Genomic DNA, 22,170 nt, shown 5'->3' with positions numbered 1-22,170 from the left:
CATGCCATGCTAACTCAATCAAGAACAGTACCATTGGTGTTCTGTGTCACAAAGCATAAGAACAAAGGAGCCTACGATGCAATATGGACTTTTCTTGAGAACGAAAGAATTTTAAACCCAGCATCCCTGATGCTTGACTCTGAAAGAGCAGCATTGAATTCTATCAAGATACTTTCCAGAGTCAAATCAGTAGTTGTCCGTTTCACTTTGGGCAATGTGTGTGGTGAAGAATTAAAGACAAAGGACTTGCCAGCTGGTACGCTCAGTGTCCCGTAAATGAACATGATTAAATCACTTCAAACACTTGCATTCGTTCCTTAACAAGATGTTAGCCACATATATGAACGATTTATGTCTGCACTGGATGAGGAAATGGACAAAATTTTGGGAGACTTTCTAACCTATTTCGAGGATATGTGGATTGGAAATGTGCAGCGAGGACAAAGAAGACAGCCCGTATTTCCGCAGGAACTTTGGAATGTACATGAAAGAGTTTTACAAAAGTTGCTTCACACCAACATGTCGATAGGAGGCTGGCACACAGCCTTAGACCTAAGTGTTGCCACTGAACACCCTGTGCTGACTATATATATATATATATATATATATATATATATATATATATATATATATATATATATATATATATATATATATATATATATATATATATATATATATATATATATATACACACATACATACATACATACATACATACATACATATATATATATATATATATATGTATTTATGTATGTATGTATGGATGTAGGTGTGGATATAGATATATATATATATATAGATATATATATATATATACATACATACATACATACCTACATACATACATACATACATACAGACATACATACATAGATAGATAGATATATAGATATATAGATATATCTCTATCTATATATATATATATATATATATATATATATATACAGTCAAATCGCGTATGACGCGGATTCGTAAGGCACAGTTTCCTATGATGCAGTATTGTTTCACATCTATGATGCAGTTCGTGGTCTGCCCTGCCAAATGAGCGCAGAGTTGCCAGGTTGGAATTTTTTTTCAAGAGGGAAACTCTCATGGTGGCAGTTGGGTTGGTTTTGGGAGGATTTCTATCCCGTCTCTCTCTCTCTCTCTCTCTCTCTCTCTCTCTCTCTCTCTCTCTCTCTCTCTCTCTCTCTCTCTCTCTCTCTCTCTGCATATTTTTGTATTCAGTAAGTTACAAATTATCCTCACTATCAGAATGATCATATAGCCAAAATTTATAGATGTAAACAAGAAGAATGTTCGCAGTCGGCTGCCGTGGCCCTCACTCAAATTCCAAGTCACAGTCATGGCGTGCTCCCCAACCACTCCACATCTATTCCCGTCAATCTTTTCCCCCTCCTTTGCTCCTTTTTTCATATAAAGTGGACCTGGCCCAACTGTCTATTCTGGCAGGCAAAAAAAAGAAAGTGATCTGGCTAACTAGCCTATGAAAGTCTACAGCAGGCGCCACTTCTCCATATGTCAGCCTGCTGGCAAACTGGCTTTTAAAAATCTAAATTGGTGTTCCTAGAGCCTTTCCTTTCTTTTGTCTTTCTTGCTGCCCAGTCCAAAAGGGAAGAAATCAGAGACACGATGTATAAAAAAACTAATGAGAGAGAGAGAGAGAGATCTTTGAAAGTGGGTGGTCACCACTAATTATTGCATTAATATGCATGCCAAATATTATTTTTGTCGATTTCAGGTTGGCAGGGAAAGTAAATGGTTGGGCGAGACTGGGCGGTTTTTGGGTGGAATGTGGCGGCGGCGCGGCGAGTACAGATCTGTATTATTAGATGTACTTGCTAATAATGTGTGTATTTGTATGTGTTATGTATTTGTGGGAATTTGCCAATAACTATGTGTTTATTTGTATATGCATTATGTATTTGTGGAAATTACGCATTCTATGGAGAATGCGCTTATCGATGCTCGCCGTGACGTGTAAGCTTTGGGAATTGTGGTGGCAGGCAGTGCTGCCTCAGTGGCCAGTCGCTAGGTGGTCAGCGCCTCACATCCACTCGATGCTCTGAGAGCGTAGGGAGGTGGAATGCATCTGTGCATGCATTAAGTGACTCTGATGGTGCTGAAGTGCAGCTTCTGTGTGTTTATAAGGTATGTCATTATTATATATGCAAATTGGGGAAAATGTGGGTTAACTTCATATCACTGGTACTAAGTTTGTAACAGCTGGTTCGCCTATTCATATCATTTGTGATTGGATTACTCTTTTACAATGTACAGTCGTGATATGAAGTGATGTCGCCGTGTACGTTTATTTTCGATCACGCAAGTATCGTTATATATTTTCAAGAGTACCATTATTTTCCTGAATCTTCATCATAACTTAACCAAATGTATTTTACAAGCTAGAAAAAAAATAGAAAAGAAATATTCAATGATGTCTTACGAAGAGTTGTCGAAATATTTTGACACAAAGTGTTTTCGTTCACCAAGGAACAAGTCAAATGAAGTCCAAATATCGACATATTACTCAAACAGAAAGTAAAATTATCTTTTCATGATCATTGTTTACAACAATAAATCTAACATATGCACAATATATAGGACATGCATAATTAGTTGATATCCTAAACAAGGATGGCGTAATTGATTTAATTTATACTCTCGTATGATGATGACGTCATCGCCCGCGCACCATTTTACTATATCTATTATTAACCCCTGACTCACTCTTTGCCTTTCGTGGTCACCATAATGATAACAAAAGCTTTCCGTGGACTTCTAATGCATGATATTGATCAAGGGAGGATGCCCACAGCCTATAACTACCGTGGGATAATCGGAGATGGAAAAATAAGAATAAATAGCTTCAGAATAGTCGTGTTTTTTAACTCCAAGCTCACTCTTTGCCGCCGATCGCAAACATCATTGCCTTTCTTGGTCAATATAACGATGACAAAAGCTTCATGTAGACTTTTAATGCTTGGAGGTGATCAGTGGAACATGTCCACAGCTTATAAGTGCCATAGAATAATCAAGGAGGGTGGGGAAATAAAAAAATATGGCTTTGAAATGGAGGTGGTGGTGAGGGCGGTAGGCTAATCGCAGTGTTGCCAAACATTAGGCTATGGTCGAGTGTTCGTATAGGCGTTCAAAATTTTGATCGTTCAGATAATTATGGCAACCCTGCCTATGAAGGCATTCTTCATTCATCATCGTTACTGAGCAATGTTACTATATATTTCAGTGCCCATGATTATGATAAGAAGCCATCATAGTGAATAAAAGGTATTTAATGTGAAACCTTATTATTTGATCGTTTCTTAATCAATAAAATGCAAAGTAATGCCACTAACTGTCCATTTGCTTTGTGTCATACTGTGCGTGTGTATTAATAACTGCAGAAGACAGTTCATGGAATGACCCAGAATATATATATATATATATATATATATATATATATATATATATATATATATATATATATATATATATATATATATATATATATATATATATATATATATATATATATATATATATATATATATATATATATATATATATATATATATATATATCGCGTATATCTGAACAACGTATAACAACTGTTTTGTTAAAACAAGCACACGATGTGAGATAAATTATTTCAAGGTTGTCTTCAGGACTGAAGATAACACATGACATTCGCAGTTGCATTTTTTAAAGCAAATGAATGTATAATTGTAATTTAGGTACTACTATGTTATTTTACCGTGTTTTACATCACAACGTATTATAGATTATCATTAAAAGGGAACATTATAACATAAACAACAAATACACATCTCTTCAGTTACCTTCAAATGCTCCTGTACGAAACATTTTGAAAGGGGCGACATCACTTCATATCGCGGCTGTACCTTGTAATGTTTGATATTTATATAGGATGTTGGTTTTAGTGATGGTGTTAATGTTGCTGCCAGACAGCTGTTAGGAGGGACCGACGAATCCGGGCAAGTCTGTGCCGATTCACGGGATTTCTGCTTGGTACCAGAGAGGAGGCATTGTTGCAAGTGAACGATTGTTAATGTTTATATGGATAATAGCTGGCCATATGGTGATGGTACTGGTGTTTGTGACCATATGGTGAGAGTACTGATGCCTCTGTGACCCTTATGATGATAGTGATGGTATTTGTGTGACCATCTGGTGATTGTGCGGGTGTTTGGTGTGGCGATATGGTGATGGTATTTTGTGCTGATGTAATGATGGTAGGAATTTATCATGTATACTAAATGTAATGTTATCTACAGGTCGAGATTAAACTTATTACGGCGAGCCAAGTTTTTTACGTCTGGTACCTGAGCATACAACATCTAGGGGCCGCTTTCAGTCACTTTGTTTTGATCATTACCAATGGCGGCGACTGACGTTATAGTTTTCAACATGAAACTGTCCTATGGGGTAGTGGTGGCTGCAGAGGAAGTGAGAGGTGTTGAGAGTGAGTGGCAAGGTGCAGGGCTAGGCTAACCCCTCAGCCGCCACTACCCCATCGGCCAGTTTTATGTGGAAATACTATAGCAGCGATCGCCGCCATTGGTAACGATCAAAAACAAAATTACTGTGAAAGCGGCCATTACACAGCAAGGAGTCGGCTCGCTTACCACACGTGCTACACAATGGCTTGCAAGCCTGCTGGGAAACCCACGGGCAAGATTAAATTTGCCCACTGACAAAAGAGCAGAAACTGGACATCATCAGGAGGATTAAGAGAGTGAGAGGCAGGAAACAATGAATTTTCCCCATGTGTGAGCGTATGTGGGATAAAATGGCAGCTAGCCAGTACCAAATTCTATTTTCCCCATACATACTGAGTGAAAAAGTGGGTGTTGGCAGTGGCCGAGTGGATAAGGTGGTGGCGTGGTCGGACTGATCAACATCAAAATGCAGATAATGCCTGCCGTTACTCATAATATATATATATATATATATATATATATATATATATATATATATATATATATATATATATATATATATATATATATATATATATATATATATATATATATATATATATATATATATATATATATATATATATATATATATATATATATTACAACAAAGGAGGCAGCTCAAGGCACACAGAAAAGATAACAATAATAAAAAAGCCCGCTACTGCTGCTCCTAAAAAAGAAACAAAGAGGTGGCGAAAGGAAGATCAAATACGGAGGAGGTGTCCTGATACCTCCTCTTGAAAGAGTTCAAGTCGTAGGCAGGAGGAAATACAGATGAAGGAAGATTGTTCCAGAGTTTACCAGCGTGAGGGATGAAAGAGTGAAGATGCTGGTTAACTCTTGCATAAGGGGTTTGGACAGTATAGGGATGAGCATGAGTAGAAAGTCGAGTGCAGCGGGGCGAGGGAGGGGGTGAGGCATGCAGTTAGCAAGTTCAGAAGAGCAGTCAGCGTGGAAATATCGATAGAAGATAGAAAGAGAGGCAACATTGCGGCAGAATTTAAGAGGTAGAAGACTATCAGTATGAGGAGGAGAGCTGATGAGACGAAGAGCCTTAGCCTCCACTCTGTCCAGAAGAGCTGTGTGAGTGGAGCCCCCCCACACGAGATGCATACTCCATACGAGGGCGGACAAGGCCCCTGTATATGGACAGCAACTGTGCAGGGGAGAAGAACTGGCGGAGACGGTACAGAACGCCCAGCCTCGAGGAAGCTGATTTAGTAAGAGATGAGATATGAAGTTTCCAGTTGAGATTTTGAGTTAAGGATAGACCGAGGATGTTTAGTGTTGAGGAAGGTGATAGCTGGGTGTTGTCAAAGAATAGGGGATAGTTGTTTGGAAGATTGTGTCGAGTGGATAGGTGGAGAAACTGTGTTTTTGAGGCGTTGAAGGACACCAGGTTCTTCTTGCCCCAATCGGAAATAATAGTAAGGTCTGAGGCTAAGCGTTCTGCAGCCTCCAGCCTTGAGTCGTTAAGTTCCTGAAGGGTGGGTCTTCTATTAACCCCTTCAATACAAGCAGACAAAACATAACCTCCATGCCATATCCTGGTTTTACAGACTACGTAGAATAGTCCAATGACCATGACGCACATACAGCGTCTCTAGGATATGGTTCGAGAGATGAAATGACTCATATACTGCGTCATGGTACTGAAGAGGTTAAAAGAAGTTGAGTAATGCAGAGTGGAATCATCGGCATAGGAATGGATATGACAGCTCGTTTTGGAAAGAAGATCATCAATGAACAACAGAAAAAGAGTGGGAGATAGGACAGAACCCTGTGGGACACCACTGTTAATAGATTTAGGGGAAGAACAGTGACCGTCTACCACGGCAGAAATAGAACAGTCAGAAAGGAAACTGGAGATAAAGGTACAGAGAGAAGGATAGAAACTGTAGGAGGGTAGTTTAGAAAGCAAAGATTTGTGCCAGACCCTATCAAAAGCTTTTGATATGTCCAGCGCAATAGCAAAAGTTTCACCGAAACGGCTAAGAGAGGATGACCAAGAGTCAGTTAAGAAGGCTAGGAGATCACCAGTAGAATGCCCCTTGCGGAACCCATACTGGCGATCAGATAGAAGGTCTGAAGTGGAAAGGTGCTTTTGAATCTTCCGGTTAAGGATTGATTCAAAAGCTTTAGATAGACAAGAAAGCAAAGCTATAGGACGGTAGTTTGAGGGATTGGAGCGGTCACCCTTCTTAGGTACAGGCTGTATGAAGGCATACTTCCAGCAAGAAGGAAAGGTAGATGTTGACAGGCAGAGGCGAAAGAGTTTGACCAGGCAGGGTGACAGCACGGAGGCACAGTTTTAAGGACAATAGGAGGCACTCCATCAGGTCCATAAGCCTTCTGAGGATTGAGGCCAGAGAGGGCATAGAAAACATCATTTTGAAGAATCTTTATAACAGGCATAAAGGAGTCAGAGGGGGGATGAGTAGGAGGAATATGCCCAGAATCGTCCAGAGTGGAGTTTTAGAAAAGTTTGAGAGAAGAGTTCAGCCTTAGAGATAGATGAGACGGCAGTGTTGCCGTCAGGACTGAGGAGTGGAGGAAAGATGAAGAAGTGAAGTTGGAGGAGATGTTTTGGCTAGATGCCAGAAGTCACAGGAAGAGTTAGAGAAAGCAAGGTTTTGACATTTTCTATTAATGAAAGAATTTTGGTTAGTCGGAGAATAGATTTGGCACGATTTCGGGCAGAAATGTAAAGTTCATAATTAGCATTAGTTTGAAGGCTCTGGTACCTTTTGTGAGCTACCTCTCTATCATTGACAGCACGAGAACAAGCGTGATTAAACCAAGGCTTTTTAGCGTGAGGAGTAGAGAAAGAACGAGGAATGTATGCCTCCATTCCAGAGACAATCACCTCTGTGATGCGCTGAGCACACACAGAGGGGTCTCTATCCTGGAAGCAATAATCATTCCACGGGAAATCGGAAAAGTACATCCTCAGGTGGTCCCACCGAGCTGAAGCAAAATGCCAGAAGCATCGCCTCTTCGGTGGGTCCAGAGGGTGTACAGGAGCGATAGGACAAGATGCAGAAATAAGATTGTGATCGGAGGAGCCCAACGGAGAGAACAGTTTGACAGAATAAGCAGAAGGGTTTGAGGTAAGGAAGAGGTCTAGAATGTTGGGCCGATCTCCAAGACGGTCGGGAATACGTGTAGGGTGCTGGACCAACTGCTCAAGGTCGTTGAGGATAGCAAAGTTGTAGGCTTGTTCACCAGGATGGTCAGTGAAAGCGGATGAAAGCCAAAGCAGGTGGTGAACATTGAAATCTCCTAGGATGGAGATTTCAGCGAAGGGAGAGTGGGTCAAGATGTGCTCCACTTTAGAGTTCAAATAGTCAAAGAATTTTACATAGTTGGTAGAGTTAGGTGAGAGATAAACAGCACAGATGTATTTAGTAATAGCATGACAATGAAGTCTTAGCCAGATGGTGGAAAATTCAGAAGAGTCAAGGTCGTGGGCACGAGAGCAAGTGATATATATATATATATATATATATATATATATATATATATATATATATATATATATATATATATATATATATATATATATATATATATATATATATATATATATATATATATATATATATATATATATATATATATAATATATATAATATATATATATATATATATATATATATATATATATATATATATATATATATATATATATATATATATATATATATATAGTGCGTCTAATATGCGAGAATATGGGCGGTTCAAAGCCTCGCATATCGCAAATTCGCATATTAGGAACCTTAAAAAGCATGTAAATAATGGTATATGGGCGGTCAGCCACATTTTTTTAACTTAGTTTCCAATGTAATAAACTGCTTTTTCGAGTTCTTTGGAGGCGCCATAATAACAACAACAGCAACAACAATAGCCCACAGGCTAGCTTGCACACAGCACAGACACAGCTTGTGAGAGCAATGGCTGCTTTAGACGTACTGATGAAGAGAACACGTGGAGCCGTCTCACAGAGTAGAGTTGCCAGATTGCCATTGTTTATTTCCTTCCTTGGGAAGTGAGTAACAGCAAGTTCATTATTTGGTAGGAAATGGATGTTAGCGAAGTCGGGAACATGAAATGAATGAAAAAAAAACTTTTCTCTTACTACCGAGTCAAGTCACCGCTCCCACGTGCTCCACCCCCCAAGGGGGGAGGGAGGAAGGAGTCATATGAGGTGGTTCGCATATCAAGTTAGCATATCAGGCGACCCCTGTATATATATATATATATATATATATATATATATAGACATATATATATATATATATATATATATATATATATATATATATATATATATATATATATATATATATATATATATATATATATATATATATATACGAGGGGCGTTCAATAAGTAATGCCCCTGACCCACTTCTAGTTGTCTGATCTAGCTGATATTTAGCATGTGCAATGACTTATATCTCTATGGATAATGTGGCAAATTACAGCTCTGAACTAGTTTTGGTTTCTCATTTACAGGTGTTTGAACTGAGTCAGGTGTGAAATGGAGCCTGTTGAGTGTCGCGCAGTGATCCGGTTTTTGTATTTGAAAGGACGCACACCACAGGAGACGTTTGACGAAATGAAAGAAACTTACGGTGATGATGCCCCATCATATGACCTTGTAAAACGCTGGCATCGTGAATTCAAACATGGCCGGAAGTCTGTGGAAACAGCTCCCAGACCTGGTTGCCCTCCTTCTGCCATTGATGAGGCATCTGTCTGCCAAGTTGAGGCTGCCATTTTGGAAGATCGGCGAATTACTATTCGCCAAATAGCCCAAGAGGTCAAGATTAGTACAGGGTCTGTGGAAACTATCATTCGTGACCATTTGCATATGCATAAGGTGTCTGCCAGATGGATTCCCAGGTTGCTCACACCTTTCCAGAAGCGAGAACGTCGATTGTTCGAGGATGAGTTTAGAGATGTGCCGAGAAGACGAGTCAACGTTTTTCAAAGACTGATTACACAGGATGAAACTTGGGTCCATCACTATGATCCAGAGACAAAGCCCAGTCAATGCAGTGGAAGCACGTGGACTCACCACCGCCAAAGAAGGCAAGGTGCAGCCCTCCGCTGGCAAGGTCATGCTCACAGTTTTCTGGGACCAGGACGGAGTAGTGATGACAGATTTCCTGGCAAAGGGTACGACAATTACAGGAGCCTATTATGCTTCACTTCTGAGGAAATTGAGAGAAGCTATCAAAACCAAGAGGCGGGGGAAGATCAGCAAAGGTATCCTCCTACTGCAAGACAACGCTCCGGTCCACAACTCGCATGTCGCCAGATCAGCAGCACGGGCGTGTGGCTATGAAATTCTCCCCCATCCTCCCTACTCTCCTGACCTTGCACCTCTGACTTTCATCTCTTCCCAGCCATGAAGTTGTTTTTGAAAGGAAAGCGTTCCCAGATGATGCAGCCCTGATTTCTGAAGTCACGTCGTGGTTGGAGGACCAACCTGGAGTGTTCTACAACAACGGTCTCCAGAGCTGCATCAAACGATGGGAGAAATGCATAACTCTGGGTGGTTCCTATGTGAGAAAGACTAATAAATGTGCCAAGTTTCGTTGCTCTAGAGCCATCGAAAGTGGGTCAGGGGCATTAATTATTGAACGCCCCTCTTATATATATATATATATATATAATATATATATATATATATATATATATATATATATATATATATATATATATATATATATATATATATATATATATATATATATTTTATTCAAATAAAGAAAGTTGTTTTTAGCATTGAGAAATATCCATTAGGCACATTGTCCATATGTATAATGTTCAGTAGGCACACTGTCTGTAGACAAACTGTCCAGCCACGGTCTGCCTCCTTTGTTATAAAAAATATTAAATTACATTCTTTTGCCTTCACTACATACACACTTATTCTATTACCTTTTTTCGCTTCTGCATAGCTCTAGCTACTGACATCCAGTGCTCGGGGCCATGGGAGCTGTAGCTGGAAAGCACGGTGCTCTCTTGGATCAGCTGTGAGGCCACGGGGAGTGTGGGCATGAAGAGTGACTCTGTGTCTTCTGTGTCTTTATCCTCTTCCTCTTCTTCACTTTCTATCCAAAAGCTCCTCATTACCTTGGAGGCCTGCCAAAAATGTTGAAAGTCTTACATTACTACCAATCTCCTTAAATACAACTGACCGCCATATATCACTCAAATAGGAATATAAAATAGTAAATAAGTGAATGAATACATCAACTTATATAAATTATACATTCGTGAACATTTGAAATATACGTAAATCTATTAATCAATTGATATTTTACTCTTTTTTTTTTTATCAAGAAAAGTATATAGTATACCTTTGATGTGATGACTGCACCACTAATGTTGGTGCTGGTGACAGTTGTTGGCCTCTCTGGAGCAGTGGCTGCAGTCTCCTGTGGGATGAATGAATGAACGAATGAAAGAAGGAATAGAGAGGTAAATGAATTAATAAGTAATGAATGACAGAAAAGACAGAAAACTGGAGGAAACAAAATGAGGTATATGCTGCTTAGTAATGATTAGTGGTTTAATAGTCAGGCTCTTCATGCTGGGAAATGATGCTAATTCAAATAGTTACAACTGGAAGAAGGAAGTGGAGGAGCAAAACATTAAAAAAACTTTCACAATGATGGAAATAAAGTTGATCACAGAACACCCACCATTATGCCAGATTCTTGCAGGCTGGTCTTGGCAGCCCTTGCGGCAAGGGAGCTGGAGGACCACTGGGGGAGGGCTGGCAGGAGATCCCACATGTCCTCAGGGTCAGGTTCCTCCTCCGTTTGACCGTCCACTGGTACCCTGGTTGAGGCCGAAGTCATCATCTCTGGAACATTCTTCATGATGGAGTTATTGATGAGGCCTTGGATGTAGGAACTGCTAGTGGTCAGGCTTCGCTGGTGTCCATCTGCAGTTCTCCTAATGGCTCTTTGGGTATTCAGGGAAATATGTGGTGATCCATGTTTTACAGAATTTGTGTTGTCTTTCTTGTCTTCTGACATGGGCACAGGCTTGAGCGGTTCCATAATAAGGATGTCATCGTCACTATCGAATATAACTTTGCTCACTGACTCTCTCTGCTTTGGTCTGTAATTCCTTCTTTTCAGCCCTTCTCGTGTCCGATGGAGGGAGCTCTTCTTTTTCTGGGTTGCACTAAATTCTGAAATCATGTCATCTTCATCACTATCAGTAAGCCATCCGTCTTCATCCTGTGACTCTGACTCTGACCCATCGGAAGAAAGACTTCTGTCAGAGACTTCTAGGTCACGTGCTTTTTTTGGCTTACTTGGTGATTCACCGGTGTTTGGAGGTTCATGCCGCATAAACTGACCTGTAACTTTATCTGTTCCTGCATCTGGATCAACATGTAATCTCTTCAGCACATTGCCTTCACTGCTGGGAACAATGCCGCTATTCTGCCCAGGTGACAACATGGCATCTATGGCCAGGTGTGTTGCAACAGAAGCCTTGGCGGGCACGCTTGACTCATTCCTTTGTCTCTTCGGTGACTTGACTGCGTTTGAGCTGTGCTCCCTTTTTCGGCTGTTATTCTGTCCCATCTTTTTCACTGTAGGATGTTCAACAGTTGACTCAGACTGTTGCATCGCCTTATGATGGAGTGAGGATTCAGTTCTTGTGCTACTCCTTGCTTTCTTATCCACTGTCTGCTGTTTTTCTATGTTTTTTTCTGTTTTCTTTGTTTTTAGTTTTTTTAGCTGTTTGATCAACCTTTTTTCTTCTCTCTATGTTAGTAATTTTGTTGACAGTTTGTTCTACTTGTGTGTTTGCTTCCATGTTGCTGCCAGTATGAGTTCTTGTTCTCTGTTCTCTTCCTTGGGCTTTTTTCTTCTCTTTTTTGGAAGTCTTTCCTGTAGTTGCTTCTGTTTCCTTGCCAGAACTAGTTTCCCTGGGCGAGTTTTGATTTACCATGATAAGCATCGTGTCCATGGTGTCAAGGAGGCAGATTATATACTTCCCATATTCAACCCTATGCAGAATACCAGCAGTCCCTCCCACTGCCTCCTGCACCAGCTTCACAATACCATCACTGCTGTCTTCAGGTCTTTGCTCCTCCTCTTCTGCACCTCTAATACTGCACACTATCCTGGTTTCATTTGTTTTATTTATAGACTGGATGGCCTCCCTGCCCCCACCAAGCCTTCTCAGCACTACACTACAGTCTTGAGTGTGGATCTTAAGAATCCCTGTTGCTTTCTGTTTCAATGGTCTGCCTCTCTTTTGTGGCACATTGTTTTCATCAGGTGACCTTGTGTTTGAAGTTTTGTCCTTGGTGGGGTTCACACTCAATGTTGTATTCTTCTTGAGTGGCCTGCCTCTCCGTTTGGGTTCTTTGTTTTCATCTGGTGACCTTGTGTTTGAAGTTTTGTCCTTGGTGGGGTTCACACTCAATGTAGTATTTTTCTTGAGTGGCCTGCCTCTCCGTTTGGGTTCTTTGTTTTCATCTGGTGACCTTGTGTTTGAAGTTTTGTCCTTGGTGGGGTTCACACTCAATGTTGTATTCTTCTTGGGCGGCCTGCCTCTCCGTTTGGGTTCTTTGTTTTCATCTGGTGACCTTGTGTTTGAAGTTTTGTCCTTGGTGGGGTTCACACTCAATGTTGTATTCTTCTTGGGCGGCCTGCCTCTCCGTTTGGGTTCTTTGTTTTCATCTGGTGACCTTGTGTTTGAAGTTTTGTCCTTGGTGGGGTTCACACTCAATGTTGTATTTTTCTTGAGTGGCCTGCCTCTCCGTTTGGGTTCTTTGTTTTCATCTGGTGACCTTGTGTTTGAAGTTTTGCCCTTGGTGGGGTTCACACTCAATGTAGTATTCTTCTTGGGTGGCCTGCCTCTCCGTTTGGGTTCATTCCTTGGGTTGTTCTGCTTCGGATTTTTTTGACTCTCTGCCACCACTTTTGCTTTGGGCTGTCTACCTCTCTTCCTTGATGTATCACCCTCATCGCTCACCTTCTGCACTGATTTTTGTTTGGGCAATCTACATCTTTTCTTTGATATATTACTCTCATCATTCACCTCCAGCACTGACTTTCTTTTGGGAGGTCTACCTCTTCTTCTTGGTAAGTTGCTCACATCTGAAAGCCTGTCCTGCACAGAAAGCTGCCTCAAATCAGCAGTTTTGTTTTGGGAAAGGCTTACTTCATCCACAGGTGCTATTGCTTTCTTTCGAGACTTGTTTTCATCAGATGACCCCACTGTGTTTGTAATAAGATTATCAGAAAGTTTTCTCTTTTTAAGCAATCTGGTGGGTAAATTCACCCTGGCATGGTAATGAGAGCCATCCCAGGTGGGGTCATCCTCATCAACCTCATCATCTTCTATCTCCTCACATATAAAGTCATCACTTAACCCAAGCTGTTGTTTCCTCCTCTGCAGTGATTCCTCCACCTCTCTAACAAGGTCATCCTCAACATAAGATGAATCTTGCCTTAATGAGATCGCTGGGGAGACAGTGCTGGTTTTTATGGTTGCACCTGTCCTGGAAAGGCTCTTCTGGGGGTATAAGGGAGATGAACTTGGTTTGTTTTTGCTGTTGTGTGGGGACAGGTAGGGACATTCATCTAGTGGAGGAGGAAGTCCGTGTGCCAGGGAAATGTACCGCTCAATAACCTGGTTGTATGCTGTTTTATTCCTGTTGAGGATATCATGAAGTGCCTCTGTCTGAAACTGAAATTGTAATAGAATTAGAGAATATATATGCCAGTCAGTTTTCAACATAAGTCTACATACAGCAATATACTGAAGGTAATAATAAAGTTCTCATATCCATTTCTTTCTCATCCATCTTCACATATTCAGTCCATCCCAAAGTTATCAATCAGGCAAAATTATAAAATTTTCAGCATGTTGCACTTACTGAGCCTCAAACCATCTGTGCTGACTAGTATATATATATATATATATATATATATATATATATATATATATATATATATATATATATATATATATATATATATATATATATATATAAAAATGAATACAGTAAACTATCTATAAATCACACTTCTATACTCCAGGTATTGGATAAGGTGTTTTCAGTAGTGTCACCGACAAGTCAGACGGATGCATACAAAAGCAAATGAGACCAAAAGTGCTCAGTGATGTGTTTGCCCAAAAGGCAAGCACTTTTCATTGGCCAATCAGCGAGTAGTAGCCACAGCACCACAGCAGTGCCATTTTTGAAGAATGAAATATAGAATATAATGCTCTTTGAGACCCAGAAAGTTGGTGTTGTATAAAGAAAAATTTATTTTCTTGTCATATCACATTAAGAAAAACTGAAAATGACATAAGGCAAGGGAAAGAAGGGAAGATGCTGCATTTTCTGATTGCATTTCGCATCTTTTTGGCCTCTGGGCAGCGTTGTCCAACTATTTCGTAGCTGTGACTTTAATCCCGCAGAAATACTATTTTTTTTTGTATGCTGGTGCCTTTCTTGCATCATCTCTTAACATATTCATCATGTGCAGGTGAGGAAATATATATTTTTGCAATATTATAGATGACATCAATCTAAAACAAGGAGAAAATTAGAGTTGGCTCAGAACTCATACATGCAAACTGTAAACATAACTCTTTCCACAGAGAAAGCATCTGCTGCTGGATGAGGGGCATATACAAAGGATTAAGCACAGGTGATCTGTATTCTATAGTCATCCTCTAGGAACAAATCGTCAAATTCCTCCATCTTCCTACTTCCGATAGTGTGCACTCTGTACTTGAATCTGAAGTGATGTACATGGCATTTTTTCCCGGGCGGTGGTGCCTGTCGTCTGGCAGCAGGGCTGTAATTCATTTTCAGCACTAACGCTGTGTTGTATGCTTCCGTTTGACTTGTCAGTGACATTACTGAAATGTTTTTAAATTAGACTCTTTCAGGGGTCCAGAGACATATCCATAAATCAGACCAAAATCCCTCACAAAGCCATGTTAGGGAATAATCTAGTTCTAGTAAATCACCATGCAGAGAACCACCAACATGCCAGCATCTCTCCCCCATGGACACCACCCCAAGCACCACCAACACCACATTCTCAAACTAACATCCATCAGATACTATCCTGCTGTTATAAAAATAGTAACCAATCTCCATTTACTTATTAAAACCTCAGAAACAACTGACTTGCAATGGAAATTGTGATCAGAGTGATGAGTGACACATTAAAATCTTTCAGATAAATATTGTGTTAATCAATGGAATGATTTTAAATATAATTTTTTAGCATTAACCCGTAAGAGGTCAACCACGTACATGTACGTGAAACCCGTGGTTACTATCTGTGGTCAATCACGTATACGGGTAACTCTCGATTTACGCGAGTATTGTGTCCTTGAAGAGGTCGCGTAAATCAAGAACAATTTAAATCAAACAAGAGGTAGGTTTTTATCGAAAAATAAATATTCACATCATTCACTGGAGAGAGAGAGAGAGAGAGAGAGAGAGAGAATATCCATATCACCGAGATATCCACTCAGGCACTCAGTCTCAGCCTCACTCGTGTGAGGAAGAAATGAGGGACACCATGAGCGACCGGCTAGTATTGGTACCGGTACCGAGCAGTCTGGTACCGGTACCGTACCGTATTGCTGGTACCGTTAGTACCGGTACTGGTACTGGTACTTGCCCACCCCTATTGTTGAGTAGCGTGGCAGTGTGGGTACTGTATTGTTGTTGGAGTGGCGCACGGGAAGAACTGAGCTCAGCTGTGTGGCCGCGGCGCCGTGTGAGTCCAGTTGCGTGAGACATCTGGTGGCCACTCCATAAAATATCGCGTATAAGTGAAAAAAAACTTGTAAATTAAACATTGTGAAAAAGTGCTCTAATTTTGCATATTGAATAATTTTTGTATGAAAACATGTGTTTTTCTTTATGAATAAGTATCCATTATGCACGTATATTTCGTAGATGAAAAAAATAGATAAAACGATGAAAAAAAAAAAAAAATAAAATAAAAAAAAAAAAATAAAATGTAGCCTCGCTCCAAAATCGTACGTCTAGCAGCATCACTGAGGGAGCCAAATTTAAAGCCTCAGCGGGACATTTAAAAATGGCAATTTCGAACTTTAACTCTTTTTTTATATTTTTGTAACCATTTTGAGTTATATGAGATCAAAAAAGAAAATTGCATTTTTAGTGACTTGGACAAGTATAAGGTAGGTAAATCAATGCTGACCTCTTACGGGTTAATACCTCAGCCCGTGTGAACAAGGTCACCCAACCACTAGTTTCTCGAGAGATTCATAGTCGGCTACATTTCACGGGAAACTCATCGAAATTCTAGTCAGAAACTAAGTCACCAACATGTCGGTTACTCATGTGGTTGGTAAGTTGTGGTCACAAGAAGAAGAAGAGCGTATCGGCTGTTTGGTTCAATAGCTCTCCACGTGTTTATTCCAGTACCGCAAAGAGTTACACGAAACTATATAAGCTTGGAGTAATCATTTTGAGCAAGTTTAGGACTTTAGTCTTGTTCAAGTGTAGTCATTGCCTCATCCTGTCTGGGTCCTCACTGCCAACTTCTCGAGCATTTAACGGCAGCAAGCTGTAACACACTCTCCATTTGTCTTCGAGCTAACCACTGACGAACCATCAAATGCTACGGTCGCTGAGCCAATCAGCGCCCAGGATACAGAACACAGTGCTCTGGTTGGTCACCTCCCATCCATCAACCAATAGTGTGCCGTGTACGATCACACGTGGGCAAACTAGCTCAAACGGAAGTGGCCGTAGCTGCGTTTTACATACGTGCGAGTCTTTGTCTACTCATCTGCAGTGCGCTACGTATTTTATTTCAATTTAATATTATTTTAATATGTTCTTATTAATACTTTCTTAATTTTTTTATATTGTTTACAATTTTTTTAGGCTAGAAAATGCTTCTTTTACTGCAAAATAAGTAAAATAATAAATATATTAAAATACCTCTATACCGCAAAATTCCGCAATATAGCGAAAAATCCGCGATACAAAACTAAATATTTACAATTTTAAAATCCGCGATACAGCGAGACCGCGATAAGTGAACCGTGATATGACGAGGGATTACTGTATTTCTCTCGGCAATCCATGTATAGTGTTGCTGGTCCTTCATGTCACACGCCAGACTGCTTCTGACTGTGAGTCAGGACGCACGTACTCGATCTGCGCTCCCACTGCTATACAGGGTATACGATGATCCCAGGTGGACCTAGTGATACCATCCATGTTATATATTTTCCTATGTTCCAGGCACCACATTTTTTGTTCTGTACAGGGTTCTGTAGTCCTGTGTAGTGAAGATCAAGTCTCCAACCTTATCATTTTCTAGGTTTTATTCAATATATGCCTCTATTGTATTTTTTAGAAATATTTTTGAAAGGCAACCAGTAATGTGGAAGTAATTTTATTTCTTTACTTACTACAATTGTACTTATTAGCTAATATAGTTATAATTACTCTGATGTCAGTCAAAATGATCTACTTTGTCATATCTGAATATGCAAAGCTCATTAAAATTACTGATTGTATTTTATTCTATTATTTTTCTCAGCCTGTCCATATGGACCGGTCATACCTTTCACGTATCAAAATTACAGTGATACCAATCTAGGGTTAAACGTATCTGCATCTCAGTTCACCCGTTCAAAAAGTTTCTCGTAGAAGCTGCTGGAGTTTTCATGGACTGGTTTGTGATTCTAGTGATAGTTTTACAAGACTCCTGCACCATAAACATGAATATCAGCCATGAAAACCCAGTTAATTTTCTCTGTTGCTCTAGAAAATAGTCATAATGGGAGCCCGACACATTTAAGAATAGGACCAGAGTACCTACAGGCAGTTTAATTTCATTTAATTTCTAGGGAACCCGCAGAGGGCCACTCTTGGGTGGCATGATATGCGGGGGTTGTGCGGGGGATTCAAGGGGCCTGGACAGGATTAGGATATGGGTTAGGACAAGGAAAGGTTTTGGGACATGGTAAAGGGCCAGGACTGGGGAGATAATGATTGATGATGCTATTCTTAAATGTGTCAAAAGTGGGACTATTAACTACAAGAGATGGGAGATGATTCCACTCTTGGATGCTATGGGGAAATAATGAATATTTGAATATACTACAGTAAAACCTCACCATTTGCACCCTCGCCATTTGCGCAGCATTAATTTGCGGCTATTGTCCCACAATTTGCGCAGGTGGTCTTGCCATTTGCGCACCTCTTCCCCCAACCACTGACTAAGGGTCGGTTCCCCCTAGTGCCGTCTCCCACAATTTGAATTTCTACGTAGTACTGGTAAACATGGTGTTGGTGGTGGTGATGAAGGTGGTGGTGGTGACGAAGGTGATGGTGATGATAAAAGTGGTGGTAGTGGAGATGAAGGTGGTGGGGGTTATGAATGTGGTTGTGGTGATGAAGGTGATGGTGGTGGTGATCAAGGTTGTGGTGGTGATGAAAGAAGTGTTGGTGGTGAAGGTGGTGGTGGTGGTGGTGGTGATTAACATGGTGGTGGTGACAAAGATGGTGGTGGTGGTGATGAAGGTGATGGTGGTGGTGATAATAGTAGTAGTGATGATGAAGACGGTGGTGGCGATTAAGGTGGTTGTGGTGATGAAGGTAGCAATAGTGGTGATGCAGGTGGTGGTGGTGGTGATAGTGGTAGTGGTGACGAAAGTGAAGGTGTTGAAGAAGCCTTGAAACCAGCTGGCGAGCTACAGCTGTCTACCATCCGCGCGCCCTCTCCCGCCAGTGAAGAACACTACCAACGTACACAACATGTCATTTCCCACCATTGCCCGATCGCCTCTCCTGGTCTCGTGGTGACTGCAATTATTCGATGTTTTCTGCCTCACCTTTGCACCACCATCATGCTGCACACAGCGTCACAACCTAAGATTTGGACACCATTATTGGCCCTGTTTTTGCTGCGACAGCATGTGCTACCATTTGAAAAGCGCGGCGAAAACAGGGCCAATAATGGCGCCCAAATCTTAGGTTGTCGGGACTCTATCAAGGGACTGGTTATGCTAAATTGAGGACGCTATCAACAAGTTTCCTGCCACCAGACAAAGGCCCCAGGGGTTTGGGCCGTGACCACCCATATGCATTTTTCCCCATAGGTTATTAAGTTTGCCATTTACGCATTCGCCATTTGCACACCTTCAGACCGCCCATATGTGTGCAAATGGTGAGGTTTGACTGTACTGTTAGTCTGGTAGGTGTGGTATTTAAGGTTGTGGCTGCCTCTAGTGGATCGTGTAGTTGTCGGGTGTAAATAAGTGTCTTTGTTTATGTCTACTAAATTGTTTGTGATTTTATATAGTATTTGTTGTCTGTGTATTTGTCTTCGTGTTGCTAATGGGTCTAGTTTTATGTCTTGTTTAAGCAAAGTGACTGATGTAGTGTGTCTGTAATCATGTCTGGCCCATCTTGCAACTTTGTTTTGTATGGCCTCCAATTTATTTATGTTATTGTTAGTGTGTGGGTCCCAGACGGTGTCACAATATTCTATGTGTGGCTGAACCAGTGATTTGTATGCAAGAATTTTGATGTTTGTGTTACACCTGCTAAGGTTCCTATGCAGGAACCCCAGGGCTCTGTGAACTTTGGCCCTGATGCTGCTCATGTGTGTGTTCCATCGCATGTCTGCTGAGATATGTACGCCCAAGTATTTGTGTGAAGAGAGTGTTTAGGTTTGTGTCATGGAGTTTGTTAATGAGGGAATAGATTTGTTAGTACTTATGAAACAGATGTGATAGCATTTGTCTGGTCTAAACGTCATCTGCCACTTGGCTTCCCAGTCTTCAAGTGCAGCAAAATCATCCTGTAGTTGAAGACAGTCATCCCTATCTAAAATGGGTCGATAAACTAAACTGTCACCTGCAAAAAGTCTAGTAGAAGAGGTAAGTGATAGTGGGAGATCATTAATGTAAGAAAGGAAAAGAAGGGGGCCCAAGATAGTGACTTGAGGTACCCCAGAAGTTTCAGGAATAGATGAGGATTGACTACCATCAAGAACAACTCTGCTTGTGGGTAGTCAAAAACGTGGTAATCCAGTTAGAAAGTTGCCCTCGTATGCCATAGTATTCTAATTTAGCTAAAAGTCTTTGGCGGGGAACTTTGTCGTAGGCTTTGGCAAAGTCAAGTATTATGGCATCAACTTGTTTAATTTTGGGGTTGTTAAGGGACTGCAAAATGTCGTGTGTGGTCACAAGTAACTGAGTCTCGCACAAACGTTTGGGCTGAAAGCCGTGCTGACTGTCAGTCAGTATATTTTGGCCATCAAAGTGGGCCATTATGTCTATGAATTATATGTTCTAAAATTTTGCAGGGAACTGAGGTTAGTGAAATAGGTCTATAATTAGCAGGGAGGGTTCTGTCTCTGGATTAAAAAATTGGTGTCACATTTGCCAAGAGCCAGTCCTGAGGGAGTTCTCCGGTTTGTAATGTCTGCAAGAATATAACCTGCAGGATAGGTGCAAGAATGCAAGCATTAGCTTTTAGTATACTGCAGGGTATATTGTTTGGTCCAGTCGCTTTGTCAGTGTCAACCTCAGATAATAGTTTCTCAATTCCTCCTCATCATCATCATTTCATCGACGCCTGCTCCAAGGAGCTCCCACCAGGGGATGGCCACGGCAAAAGAGTTTCCAACTTTCACTATCCAGACACTCCCTCCCTGCCTGCTCAAAGTTTCTCAAGGATCTTTCACCCTTTTTCCTGACATACTCCTGCACCATATCTCTTCATTTTACTGGAGGTTGTCCTCTAGCATTCCCTCTCTCTATCTCACTCACATACACCCTTCTGGTCATCTTACTCTCCTCCATTAGCTCCATGTGGCCAAACCACTTCAAAGTCTGTCGCTTCACTTCTTCCACCACTCCACACTCCTTCCCTTCAACCCCGTGACACATTCCAAAACGCTCGTACACACTTTCATTACTCATTCCATCCATTCTACTCACACCACAAGCACTCCTCAAATAACTCATTTCCACTGCCTGCACTCTAGACCTCTGACTTTCATTCCAGGCCCACATTTCACTTACATATGTGAGGGTTGGTACTATCATTGTATTTCTCAAATCCCTCTTTACCTCCATGCTCACACTTCTGCCAGCCATGATTCGTCCCAAAGACCCTACCACCCTTCTTCCTTGCAATGCTCTTTCTCTTATCTTTCCCTTCATATCACCATGCTTACACCTAACTGATCCAAGGTACTTAAGGCTGCTTTCACAGTCATTTTGTTTGTGTTGATCGTTACCAATGGCAGCAATCGCTGGTATAGAATTTCCACGTGAAACTGGCCGATGGTGTAGTGGCGGCTGCGGGGTTAGCCTAGCCCCGCACCTTACCACACACTCTCAACACCTCTCACTTCCTCTGTAGCCGCCACTACCCCATCGGCCAGCTTCACGTGGAAAACTATAGCATTGATCAGCGCCATTGGTAATGATAAAAAAATAAAAAAATAAATAAATAAATAATAAATAATAAATAAATAAAAAATAAAAAAACTACTGTGAAAGCAGCCCTTAAACTCATTGATCTGCTCCATTTCTTCACCATTCAAAATTATTTTGCATTCTTTTTCACATTCAATTCCCACTC

General features: G+C 40.8%; 1 protein-coding gene across 1 annotated transcript in view; it reads right to left on the bottom strand.

Moving 5' to 3' along the window:
* The window catches only part of LOC126987661 (serine/arginine repetitive matrix protein 2-like), a 65,682-nt gene that overhangs the window by 4,470 nt on the left and 39,042 nt on the right, over positions 1 to 22,170 (bottom strand). Inside the window, exons 5-9 of the mRNA XM_050844789.1 lie at positions 12,566 to 14,237; positions 11,228 to 12,240; positions 10,883 to 10,960; positions 10,461 to 10,664; positions 9,592 to 9,682 (exon numbers count right to left, since the gene is read on the bottom strand). Coding sequence (XP_050700746.1) covers positions 9,592 to 9,682; positions 10,461 to 10,664; positions 10,883 to 10,960; positions 11,228 to 12,240; positions 12,566 to 14,237 — 3,058 coding nt within the window. The remainder of the gene's footprint in view (positions 1 to 9,591; positions 9,683 to 10,460; positions 10,665 to 10,882; positions 10,961 to 11,227; positions 12,241 to 12,565; positions 14,238 to 22,170) is intronic.

The sequence above is a fragment of the Eriocheir sinensis genome, chromosome 66 (genome assembly GCF_024679095.1).
Source record: "Eriocheir sinensis breed Jianghai 21 chromosome 66, ASM2467909v1, whole genome shotgun sequence".
In the NCBI taxonomy this organism is placed as follows: Eukaryota; Metazoa; Arthropoda; class Malacostraca; order Decapoda; family Varunidae; genus Eriocheir; species Eriocheir sinensis.
Note: the sequence above shows the minus strand (reverse complement) of the source record. Positions and strands in the feature narration are given on the sequence as shown.